The sequence below is a fragment of the Thamnophis sirtalis genome, unplaced genomic scaffold (assembly GCF_051295495.1).
Source record: "Thamnophis sirtalis isolate CommonGarterSnake01/CBP01778 unplaced genomic scaffold, rThaSir2_p1.2 scaffold_8, whole genome shotgun sequence".
NCBI classification, from domain to species: domain Eukaryota; kingdom Metazoa; phylum Chordata; class Lepidosauria; order Squamata; family Natricidae; genus Thamnophis; species Thamnophis sirtalis.
The window spans coordinates 3,219,952-3,232,902 of record NW_028261388.1 but is presented as its reverse complement, the minus strand read 5'-3'; the positions used below and the strand labels follow the sequence as shown (position 1 = coordinate 3,232,902).

The following is a 12,951-nucleotide window of genomic DNA, read 5'->3' as shown; positions in this document are numbered from 1 at the left end:
TGGTGAGTTCTAGTCCGGACTTTGGCATGAAAGTCAGCTGAGTAACTCTGGGTCAATCCCCAGGAGATGGTGAGTTCTAGTCCGGACTTTGGCATGAAAGTCAGCTGAGTAACTCTGGGTCAATCCCCAGGAGATGGTGAGTTCTAGTCCCGCCATAGGCATGGAAACTACCTGGATGATTTGGGCCAATCACCAGGAGACAGTGAGTTCTAGTCTGTACTTTGGCATGAAAGTCAGCTGAGTAACTCTGGGTCAATAACTAGGAGACAGTGAGTTCTAGTCCCTCCTTAGGCATGGAAACCACCTAGATAATTTGGGCCAATCACCAGGAGACGGTGAGTTCTAGTCTGTACTTTGGCATGAAAATCAGCTGAGTAACTCTGGGCCAATCACCAGGAGACGGTGAGTTCTAATCCCTCCTTAGACATGGAAACCACCTAGATGACTTAGGCCAATCACCAGGAGATGGTGAGTTCTAGTTCGGCCTTAGGCATGAAAGCCAGTCACCAATCACCAGGAGACAATACGTTCTAGTCCCGCCTTACGCATAGAAACCTGCTATGCGTAAGGCGGGACTAGAGCCAATCATCAGGATTCAGTGAGTTCTAGTCCCGCCTTAGGTTTGAAAGCTGGTTGGGTGACTTTGGGCCAATCACCAGGAGACGGTGAGTTCTAGTCCCGCCTTAGGCATGAAAGAAAGCTTGAGGGGCTGCCCCAAAGAAGGGGGGTGGGGGTCAATCCATTCTCCAAAGCACCTGAAGGCAGGACAAGAAGCAACAGATAGAAACAAATCAAGGAGAGGAGCAACCTGAAATTTCCTGACAGCGAGGAGAATTAACCAGCGGAACAACTTGCCACCAGAAGTTGTGGGTGCTCCATCCCTGGAGGTTTTCAAGAAGAGACTGGAGACACCTTTGTCTGAAATGTGGTTTAAGAGGGTTAACCACAGTAGAGGGTTTCCTGCCTGAGCAGGGGGTTGGACTAGAAGACCTCCAAGGTCCCTTCCACCTCTGCTATTCTGCTAATCCGTGTCAATAGGTTCCCAAGACGTGTTTTTTTTTTCTCTTTTGACTTCCAGGGAATATATACTCAGAAAAGGATGGATCCTAAAAGAGTTAAGGAAGAAGTGGTGGACTTCGCCCGTTTTAAATGGCCGTTGTTGTTCTCCAGGTTCTACGAAGCGTTTAAGTTTTCAGGTAAGCCCAAACGTTTCCCGTCGCTCGGAGACGGCGGGTTCACAAAACACTGTTGCACAACACATGGGTGGGGGTGTCTGTGTGTCACTCACGCAATTCAGTTGCCAACTTTTCCTGACCACGAGGGCTCTTCTGCAAGCTTCTGGGAAGCTTCCCAAATCACAAAATGCTGCAAGATGATTGCAGACAGCTTCCAAATGTGTTTCGATGGAGTTTAAAAAAAGAATGCTTCGTTTCCTGGATATTTGTCCTGTACGCCTCAAATATTTCCTGTGCGTTCATCATTAAAATATCCCACCTGAATGAGAGCCGAAAAGAGATAACCACCCAAAACAGAAAAGGAAAGGAGGAGAGGAGAAGAGAGGAAAGAGGAGAGAAGGAAGAAAGAGGACTGGGGAGGAAGGAGGGAAGGGATAGAAAGAGAAGGAGAGAGGGTAGGAGGGGGAAGAGGAAGAGAGGAGCAGGGGAGAGGTAAGGAAGTAGGAAAAGGAAAGGAGAGGAGGAAAGAAGGAAGGAAGGAAGGAAGGAAGGAAGGAAGGAAGGAAGGAAGGAAGGAAGGAAGGAAGGAAGGAGAGAAGGCAGGGAGGGGGAAAATAAAAGAAAAAAGGGTGGTGATAATACAAAATAGGTTTATGGAGTGGTAAGGAAAGCAATCCATAATGTATATTTTAACTTTTTATTTGGAAAAACAAATATGTAAAAGTGATAAAGATAAACAAGAACGATAACTATATGAATGTATACCTGTAACTATATATGATAAAAATAAAAAAAACTTTTTTTATTATTTACTTTTTTTAAAGACCGTCCAGTCTTTTCTTAAAAACATCCATTGATGGAGCACCCACAACTTCTGGTGGCAAGTTGTTCCACTGGTTAATTGTTCTCACTGTCAGGAAATTCCTCCTTAGTTCCAAGTTGCTTCTCTCCTTGATGAGTTTCCATCCATTGCTTCTTGTCCTGCCTGCAGGTGCTTGGGGTGACATTTGGGGTGAGACCACACCTGCCTGTCCTTCACGTTTTTCCCGATTTTTTGTTTGTCTAACCATCAGGTCCCAGCCTTCCACAAAACGAACTGATTGTAGCTGTGAACTGGACCGGGGTGTATTTCGTAGATGAACAAGAACAGGTCCTTCTGGAATTTTCCTTCCCGGAGATAACAGCTGTCTCCAGCAATAGGTAAGACCTAAATAGCAATAGCAGTTCGACTTATATACCGCTTCATAGGGCTTTCAGCCCTCTCTAAGTGGTTTACAAAGTCAGCATATTGCCCCCAACAACAATCCGGGTCCTCATTTTACCCACCTCGGAAGGATGGAAGGCTGAGTCAACCCTGAGCCGGTGAGATTTGAACCGCCGAAATACAGTTAGCAGTCAGCTGAAGTGGCCTGCAGTACTGCATTCTAACCACTGCGCCACCTCGGCTCTGTAAAAAAAAAAACAACCCCCAGGTAGCAAAAGCAATAGCAGTTAGACTTATATACCGCTTCATAGGGCTTTCAGCCCTCTCTAAGCGGTTTACAGAGTCAGCATATTGCCCCCAACAACAATCCGGGTCCTCCTTTTACCCACCTCGGAAGGATGGAAGGCTGAGTCAACCTTGAGCCGGTGAGATTTGAACCGCCGAACTGCAGATAACAGTCAGCTGAAGTGGCCGGCAGTGCTGCACTCTAACCACTGCGCCACCTCGGCTCTAATCCATAATTAGGTAATCCATAAACGCATGAACAGTGCCCTAAGGAAATATTTCTCAACCTTGCCAACTTTAAGACGGGTGGACTTCAACTCCCAGAATTCCCCAGCCAACTGTGTGTTCTGTTAAGATACAGCCTGTTGTGCCTCAAAATGGCTTCTACCATACTGCCGTAAAATGGCTTCTACTGTACAGCACAGTGGAGTTGGCATGGCAGCGGCTTCGCAGTGCTCCACAAGGGGGCTCCCTCTGATAAGAGGGTGAAAATCCAACATTAGAAATTACGTTTGGTCCGGGATTATTTTTGAGGACAAATGTATGGATTAGGATAAATAAATACCCGGGCAACGCCGGGTTATCAGCTAGTATGCAATATTAAAGTCCTTATTTTAGCCTCGTTCTGCCCACTGGCAGAATCGTTGCCAATTTGTCACCCGCAAAGCAGAACGCTGAAGCCAAAACCAGATTTAGTTCTGAATGCTCTCTTGCAAGAAACATAAGATTCCATAAGGCTTCCCCCAAACGGATGATGATGATGGTGTGTGTGTGTGTGTGTGTGTGTGTGTGTGTGTGTGTGTGTGTGTGATGGACACACGGAATCAACCTGTTCCGACCCAGGCTACCCAAGATCATGAAGCCGACTCCTCGTCCCGATTAAAACCCCTTTTATTTCGGTTAAAAGGAATTCCTCTCCAGCAAAGTCCCGGCCGACAGTCTTCCATGAGATTTCACAGCTACAGACCTTTATCAGGCTTGGAGAGCTGCCAGGCCGATATCTTCTAAACTCCACGCTGTAGCAGCAATTACTTGGCAAGAAGTCAGGAACAGATCTTCACTCTCATGAATTGAACTCCTGCAAACTCCACTCCCCTTTCGCTCCTCTTTATTCCCCATGGGAGGGGCCATTCACTGTCCACCTGTGGCCTTCCTCCAAAGTCGACCCCCGTTCTTCAGCCCTTCCCTTCGTCTGGCAGCTCTGTGCATGCGCACACTGGGAAGAGGCTCCAGCTGTTCTTCTGCCCCACTGATGCCTGACTCCGAAGGCAGCTGATAACTGTCAGACGGCTCTGTCCAAGTAGATTTCTTTTCAACAAGTTGAAAAGACTTTTAGGGTTAAAATGTTGGGTCTGCTCCCCAGGCTGATTTTTTCTTTTTCTTTTTGGTCGTGTGTTTTCCGCAGCGGAGGCAAGCTCCAGGGACAGAGTTTCACCTTGGCGACCATCAAAGGCGACGAGTACACCTTCACATCCAACAACGCAGAGGACATCCGTGACCTGGTGGTCACCTTCTTGGAAGGGCTGAGAAGACGATCGAAATACGTGGTCACCCTGCAAGACAACCCAAATCCAGGTGAGCCAAACGGAAGGATTTAGGGAAGGAAATGGGAAAGAGTAAATTCCTCAAGTGAAAAGGCTTTCCTTTCCCTCTCCTTCCCTTTTTTTCCTCCTTCCTTCCTTCTTTCCTCCCACCCCACTCCTCTCCGCCTCTCTCCCCCACGCTGTTCCATCTCTCTCACCTTCCTTCCTTTTTCTCCCTTCCCCTTTCCTCCTATCTTCGTCCTCTTCCTTTGCTGCCTTGCCTTCCTCCCTTCCTCCCTCCCTTCTTATCTTCTCTCCTATTCTCTCCCGCTTCCTTCCTTCCCTCCCTTCCTTTCTTCCTTCCCATTTTCTCTCCTATTTTCCCTCCCTTCCTCCTTCCCTCCCTTTCTCCCTTCCTCCCTTCCTTCCTTCTCATCTTCTCTCCTATTCTCCCTCCTTCCCTCCCTCCCTTCCTCCCTTCCTTCCTTCTCATCTTCTCTCCTCCCTCCCTCCCTCCTTCCCTCCCTCTCTCCTTTCCTTCCTTCCCATTTTCTCTCCTATTCTCCCCCTCCTTCCCTCCCTCCCTTCCTCCCTCCCTCTCTCCTTTCCTTCCTTCCCATTTTCTCTCCTATTCTCTCCCCTTCTTCCTTCCCTCCCTTCCTCCCTTCCTCCCTTCCTTCCTTCCTTCCTTCTCATCTTGTCTCCTATTCTCTCCCGCTTCCTCCTTCCCTCCCTTCCTCCCTTCCTTCCTTCTCATCTTCTCTCCTATTCTCCCTCCTTCCCTCCCTTCCTCCCTTCCTTCTCATCTTCTCTCCTATTCTCCCTCTCTCCTTCCCTCCCTCCCTCTCTCCTTTCCTTCCTTCCCATTTTCTCTCCTATTCTCCCCCTCCTTCCCTCCCTCCCTTCCTCCCTCCCTCTCTCCTTTCCTTCCTTCCCATTTTCTCTCCTATTCTCCCCCCTTCTTCCTTCCCTCCCTTCCTCCCTTCCTTCCTTCTCATCTTGTCTCCTATTCTCTCCCGCTTCCTCCTTCCCTCCCTTCCTCCTTCCCTTACTTCTCATCTTCTCTCCTATTTTCCCTCCCTCCTTCCCTCCCTTCCTCCTCCCTCCTTCCCTCCCTTCCTCCCTCCCTCCCTCCCTCTCCTTTCCTTCCTTCCTTCCCATTTTCTCTCCTATTCTCCCCCTTCTTCCTTCCCTCCCTTCCTCCCTCCCTTCCTTCCTTCCTTCCCATTTTCTCTCCTATTCTCCCTCCTTCCCTCACTTCCTCCCTCCCTCCTCTCTCTCCTTTCCTTCCTTCCTTCTCATCTTCTCTCATCTTCTCTCCCGCTTCCTCCTTCCCTCCCTTCCTCCCTTCCTCCCTTCCCATTTTCTCTCCTATTCTCCCTCCCTCCTTCCCTCCCTCCCTTCCTCCCTCCTTCTCTCTCCTTTCCTTCCTTCTCATTTTCTCTCCTATTCTCCCTCCCTCCCTCCTTCCTTCCTCCCTCCCTCCCTCTCTCTCTCCTTTCCTTCCTTCCTTCCCATTTTCTCTCCTATTCTCCCTCCCTCTCTTCCCATTCTTTCTCCTATTCTATCTCCTTCCTTTCTCTCTCTCAATCTGTCTCTCCTCCTTTCTCTTTTTCCTTCCTTCCTTTCCTCCTTCCTCCCTTCCTCCTTTCCTTTTTCCCTATTTGAGTAATAGATCTGCTCACCGATCTCTGCATTCGCTTAATACCCACAGCGATTCATTTCATGATCACCCCCCCCCAAAAAGATTGTACAATTAATGTTCACACGGTGATCTTTTTAACAATCACCGCAACTTACGAGCATAATTTTGGGCTCAGTTACAGTTATAACTTAACAACTATCTGCAGCTGACTGGGGAATTCTGGGAGTTGAAGTCCACGTCTTTTAAAGCTGCCAATGTTGAGGAATGTTAGTGGTTCAGAGGCCTCCAACCATGGCAACGTTAAGACTTGTGGACTTCAACTCCCAGAATTCCTCAGCCAGCTTTGCTGGAATTCTGGGAGTTGAAGTCCACAAGTCTTAAAGTTGCCAAGTTGGAGGCCCCTGATCTAGTTCATCCTTGGTCTTGAGGGGGTCATTGGTCTGGAGCCCAGATCGTCACGGCAACCACACAGAGGTCTTCTCTAGATCGATCCGGATCTTCCTCTTGTCCTCCACACCAACATCTTCCAATTCCATCTCCTTCCAGCTGGCGATGACTCCGGTTTCCTCAGTTTCCTGAAAGGAGATTTGCTGATTCTGGACCAGGACACAGGAGAAAACGTGATGAATTCTGGCTGGGCCAATGGAGTCAATGAACGGACCAAGCAGAAAGGAGACTTCCCAACCGATTCGGTCTATGTCCTGCCCACGATGACCACGCCTCCTCCGGACATCGTGGTAAATCGCCTGACGCACCCTTGAACAGAAAAAAATAGGTGTTTTCCGGCGGAAGCCATCCAGTCACTGGTTGAACTGGGAGGCCATCAAAATTGGATGGATCGATGTGTTCTAACCTAGGCTTTCCCAGCATCACAAAGCCGAGTCCTCGTCCCGATAAACCCCTTTTATTTAATTGACAGTGAATTCCTCTCCGTCAAAGTCTTTCCTCTCCCACAGTCTTTCAAGATAGGTCACACTTACTGACCTTTATCAGGCTTGGAGAGTGGCCGGGCCGATATCTTTCAGATGCAAGAATGCAGAATAGAATAGAATAGAATTTTATTATTTGTATGCCGCCCTTCTCCGGGAGGACTCAGGTCAGCGAACAATTCAAGGGGGAAAAAGGGGAACATAAAAAAACAAAATACAAATAATAAAAGTAAACAACAGTCGCACAACCATACATGTCGAGAGGGGAGGGAACTCATCACCCCCAGGCCTGCCGGCAGAGCCAGGTTTTGACGGCTTTCCGGAAGGCCTGGAGAGAGGTGAGGGTCCGAATCCCTGCGGGGAGTTCGTTCCAGAGGGCCGGAGCTGCTACAGAGAAGGCCCTCCCCCGGGTAATAGCCAGATGGCATTGGCTGGTAGATGGCACCCAGAGGAGGCCGACCCTGTGAGATCTAATGGGTCTGTGGGAGGTAATTGGCAGCAGGCGGTCTCTCAAGTACCCAGGTCCAATACCATGAAGGGCTTTATAAGTGACGACTAGCACCTTGAAGCGTATCCGGAGACTGATCGGTAACCAGTGCACCTCGCGGAGGATAGGTGTAACGTGGGTGTACCAAGGTGCACCCACAATCGCTCGCGCGGCTGTGTCCTGGACGAGTTGAAGTCTCTGAATACTCTTCAAGGGCTGCCCCATGTAGAGCGCAGGAATGAACTAATGGTCTCCTGCAAACTCCACTCCCCTGTCGCTCCTCTTTTATTCCCTGTGGGAGGGGCCGTTCGCTGTCCGCTTGTGGCTTCACTCCCAAGTCGACTCTTGTTCCTTAGCTGTTCCCTCCGCCTGGAAACTCTGCGCACGCAGAGCTACAAACAACTAGGCACAGAGAGCACCGCGAATACCACAGAACAGATTTAGAAAATTAAAATTTCCAGCTGTGCTTCTGACCCACTGATGCCTGACTCCGAAGGCAGCTGATAACTGCCTCATCTCTGCCTCCGACACAGAGCCCTCATCAGAGCCTTCCCCAGACTCCAGGACTGGCCCAGGTTCCTCCCCAACCTCCTCACTGTCCGAATCTACTGCAGGCCGCTGGTGGACCACAACAGGATGAATGGGTGGATGAATGGATGGATGAATGGATGGATGAATGGATGGATGAATGGATGGATGAATGGATGGATGAATGGATGGATGAATGGATGGATGAATGGATGGATGAATGGATGAATGGATGGATGGATGGATGGATGGATGGATGGATGGATGGATGAATGGATGGATGGATGGATGGATGGATGGATGGATGGATGGATGGATGGATGGATGGATGGATGGATGGATGGATGGATGAATGGATGGATGAATGGATGGATGAATGGATGGATGAATGGATGGATGAATGGATGGATGGATGGATGGATGAATGGATGGATGGATGAATGGATGGATGAATGGATGGATGAATGGATGGATGGATGGATGGATGAATGGATGGATGAATGGATGGATGAATGGATGGATGAATGGATGGATGAATGGATGGATGAATGGATGGATGAATGAATGAGTGAAGCAATTCCAATTTTCTAAAAGTGTTCTGTGGTATCCGCAGTGCTCTCTGAGTCTGGTTGTTTTCTTGCAGATATTTCACGACCCAGCTATGTAACATGATCAGTGCTAGAAGGGAGGGGTGGCAGGTTCTACTTTATTTATATGCAGTAGCTTGGCTGGACAGTGTTGTAGATTCCCCCCCCTCCCTTAGTAACTCCTTCATTAGAATCTTGGTTTCTACTCGATTGTTTGCTTATGGGTATAGAAGAAAATATTTGTAACTCGGGGTTGCACTGTGGGGTCCTTGGTGCTCTCTGAGCTTGGTGGTTTTCCTGCAGGCGTTTTATCACCCGACTTGTGAACGTCATCAGTGTTAGAAGGGAGTGGGGTTTGCAGAGAGGAGGAGGAGGAGGAAGGATGGTTCCTGGGAAATTAAAATCCACATTTCTAGAGGTTGCCCGTTTTGGAGAACGTTGGCATCTTGGCACTTGTTCGGTGTTCACCTGGTAAGGCTTCCTTAGCTGTCAAAACACAATTAAAACAGACTAAACAATACAGATAATCCTATTATTAAGGTTCCACCACAAAACCGCATTCGATTAAAGCGCGCTCGATGAAACCGCGTAGCTGACGTCATCACAGCGCGATGAAAAAAGCACGCTGTGAACGATAAAGCTAAAATTAAACTTAAACCTAAACCTAACCCCCCTAAACCTAACCCTAAACCTAACCCTAAACCTAACCCTTAACCTAACCCTAAACCTAACCCTAAACCTAACCCTTAACCTAACCCTAAACCTAACCCTAAACCTAACCCTAAACCTAACCCTAAACCTAACCCTAAACCTAACCCTTAACCTAACGCTAACGCTAACCTTAAACCTAACCCTTAACCTAACCCTAAACCTAACCCTAAACCTAACCCTAAACCTAACTCTTATCTTAACTTAAATCGGCTTGCTTTCAAGACACTTTTTAAAGCGCCTTTTTTTCTCCGCGGTCGCTGTTGTCGCCCTGCTGATGACGTCAGCGACGCGGTTTAATCGGCCGTGCTTTAGTGGAGCGCGGTTTTGTCATGCCACGATTATTAATAATGTGTCTTATCTTTTAACATTTATAACATTTTTTTCTCCCCCCTACAATTAACAATATAATCAAGATTGCTTTTCTACCATACCATAAACCCCTCTTCTTTTCAACAAGCCTACTACTTCATCCTTCCTTCCCTCCCTTCTCCTCTCCCTTCTTCTTTCCTCCTCTCCTTTCCCTTCCCCTTCCTCTCCCCCCCACTCCTCCCCTCTTCTTCCCTTTCCTACTCTTAATTCTCCTCCATTTCTTCCTCGAGAGCGCCACCGTACCGCTCCTGACCCCGATTTACAATCCGTGGTGCAAAATATGGATGTAATTTTGGGGAGGATGTTGAAGAAAGTGGCGGTCGCAGGATTTCCTCTTATTCGTTTTCAGTCCATTTTTATTTGCAATAACTACCTGGGACCTTCTCTGCTCCCACCCTCCCCTCCAGGCTTTGGTTACCATGACTCCGAATCAGAAACAAGAAGTGGTGAGGACATCCCAGCTGGTGATGAGTGACAGCGAAGAGAAGATCAAGCCGTACACGCTGGAAGAATTCTCCTACAATTATTTCAGGTAAAACTATCAAAATTGAGCTTCATATCAGGCGTGAAGAACTCGGTGAGTTAGCAATAGCAATAGCAATAGCAGTTAGACTTATATACCGCTTCACAGGGCTTCCAGCCCTCTCTAAGCGGTTTACAGAGTCAGCATATCGCCCCCCACAGTCTGGGTCCTCATTTCACCCACCTCGGAAGGATGGAAGGCTGAGTCAACCTTGAGCCGGTGAGATTAGAACCGCTGAACTGCAGATAACAGTCAGCTGAAGTGGCCTGCAGCACTGCACCCTAACCACTGCGCCACCTCGGCTCTTAGTTCACAGCACTGAAGAGTTGGCTATTGCTATCTGTGCAGGTGGTCCTCCAACCTACGGCCACAATTCGAGCCCAGCATTTCGGTTGCTAAGCGAGACATTGGTCAAGCGAGTTTTGCCCACATTTTGCGATCTTGCTTGCCACCGTTGCTGAGTGAATCACCGCAGTTTGTTAAGTTAATCCCATGGTTGTTAAGTGAATCCGGCTTCCCCATTGGTTTCGCTTGTCGGAAGGTCGCAAAAGGAGATCGCGTGACCTCCTGGGACACAAATATGGGTCGTAAACATGATCTGTTTCCACCCATTGCTTCTTGTCTCAGGTGCCTTGGAGAATAGTTTGACTCCCTCTTCTTTGTGGCAACCCCTGAGATATTGGAAGACTGCTATCATGTCTCCCCTAGTCCTTCTCTTCATTAAACGAGACATTCCCAGTTCCAGTAAGCATTCTTTAAATGTTTTTGCTTTCCTTAGGCAAGGTATACATTCCTAGGAACAACACACAGAAACCACCACACAAGTGATAGATTCCAGGCGGTACGGCCCGGAACGCAGCTGGGAACAGCGGCCACCGTACCGGAATGGTGGCTCTTTGGGCCCGCCTGCGTTCCTTACCTCTTTTTGAGTGAAATGGGCCAATTGCGCACCCACGCACACCGTACGTCGCTTGTGTGACCTCTGCCGAGCAGCTAGGGTGTCGCAGGGTGGTGGTGTGCGCATGTGTGCGCAGCACGCATGCCTGAGGTACCAGTTGCGACGGGGTCCAGAATCCACCACTGCAACACACATACAAACATTGGTGCATTGTCCCTGTTCTGACCAAGGGTTCCCAAGAGCATGAAGCAAATTCCTTGTCCTGACAAAAAAACCACTTTTATTAATTTGATGTGAATTCTGCTCATTCACCTCCAGCAAAGTCTTTCGAGGGAGGATTTACGGTCACAGACCTTATCTGGTTTGGAGAGCTGCCAGGCTGATATCTGCAAAACTTGGCCAGGAGTCTCGGAGAGTCACGAACCAATGAAGTGAACTAATTGTCTCCTGCAAACTCCACTCCCCTTTCGTTCCTCTTTTATTTCCTCTGGGAGGGGCCATTCATCATCTGGCCTTACTCCCAAGTCGACCCCTGTTCTTTATCTGTTTCCTTTGTCTGGCAACTCTGCGCATGCGCACACTGGGAAGAGGCTCCAGCTGTTCTTCTGCCTCACTGATGTCTGACTCCGGAGGCAGCTGATAACTGGCATATGGCTCTGGCCCCCTCTCTGCCTCCGACACAGAGCCCTCGTCCGAGCCTTCCCCAGACTCCAGGACTGGCCCAGGTTCCTCCCCAACCCTCCTCACTGTCCAGATCTGCTGCCAACTCCGCTGGCTGCTGGCGGGCTACAACAGTGCCATTTTCCCGAGCAGTACTGGCTGGTGGTCCAGGCCAAGGTTGACAGTCTGTTTTCCCCACCAGGCCTCCTCCCAAACACACCCTGAGCAGGGTGATGATCAGCAAAAACCGTGGGAAAGACAAGTTGTGGTCCTACACCAGGGAGCCGATCAAACAGCCCTTGCTGAAGAAGGTCCTGAGCAGTGAGGAGCTGTCTCAAGAAGCCTGCATGGCTTTCATTGATATCCTTCTGAGTTCGGAGGTGGCCATTTTCAGAGTCAACCATTTTGGTTGGCCATTTTCAAGAGTCAACCATTTTGAGGTGGCCATTTTCAGAGTAGACCATTTTGAGGTGGCCATTTTCAGAGTCAACCATTTTGAGGTGGCATTTTGAGGTGGCCATTTTCAGAGTCAACCATTTTGAGGCGGCCATTTTCAAGAGTCAACCATTTTGAGGCGACCATTTTCAGAGTCAACCATTTTGAGGCGACCATTTTCAGAGTCAACCATTCATTTTGAGGTGGCCATTTTCAAGGGTCAACCATTTTGAGGCGGCCATTTTCAGAGTCAACCATTTTGAGGCAGCCATTTTCAGAGTCAACCATTTTGAGGTGGCCATTTTCAGAGTCAACCATTTTGAGGCGGCCATTTTTGGAGTCAACCATTTTGAGGTGGCCATTTTCAGAGTCAACCATTTTGAGGCGGCCATTTTCAGAGTCAACCATTCTGAGGCGGCCATTTTTTCCACATATGACACATCTTATGGGGTCTGATGCTGGTTTCCTTGGAACATAAGTGGTGGCCTGCTGGATGGGACCCCAGGTCCATCTAGTCCAGGACTAGTTCTTCTAGAGCAGAGGGTCTCCAACCGTGGCAACTTGACGACTGGTGGACTTCAACTCCCAGAATTCCTCAGCCAGCATGCGCTGGCTGAGGAATTCTGGGAGTTGAAGTCCACCAGTCAAGTTGCCAAGGTTGGAGACCCCTGTCCTAGAGGGCCACCAGACTGCCCAAAGAAGCCCACTCATCTGCCAGTAGATGGCCTTCAGAGGCAGCCTCATTATCGTCAAAGCCAGGGTTCTCCAGGACTGCCGTGAATTGGCCTTGGCCATTTGGGAAGCCGGCCAGATGGGTAGCCACTGCCAGCTCTTGAGGGGACTTCAGTTCACCTTCCTTTTCCTCCTGGCTTTCATTTAGATTAGCTTCTCGATGAAGGGACAAGATTTCTCCAGCTCTGGGGTTCACTATGGACTGGTCATACAAAAGGAGGGAGGGAGGGAGGAAATGACAGAATGAACAGATAGGGAGG

At 49.0% G+C, this 12,951-nt stretch overlaps 1 protein-coding gene across 1 annotated transcript in view; it reads left to right on the top strand.

The window, feature by feature from the left end:
- Positions 1 to 12,951, top strand: part of MYO7A (myosin VIIA) — a 104,505-nt gene that overhangs the window by 68,538 nt on the left and 23,016 nt on the right. Inside the window, 6 exon segments of the mRNA XM_087720975.1 lie at positions 1,079 to 1,196; positions 2,249 to 2,375; positions 4,070 to 4,239; positions 6,379 to 6,569; positions 9,851 to 9,975; positions 11,727 to 11,884. Of these exon segments, the coding sequence (XP_087577101.1) occupies positions 1,079 to 1,196; positions 2,249 to 2,375; positions 4,070 to 4,239; positions 6,379 to 6,569; positions 9,851 to 9,975; positions 11,727 to 11,884 (889 nt within the window).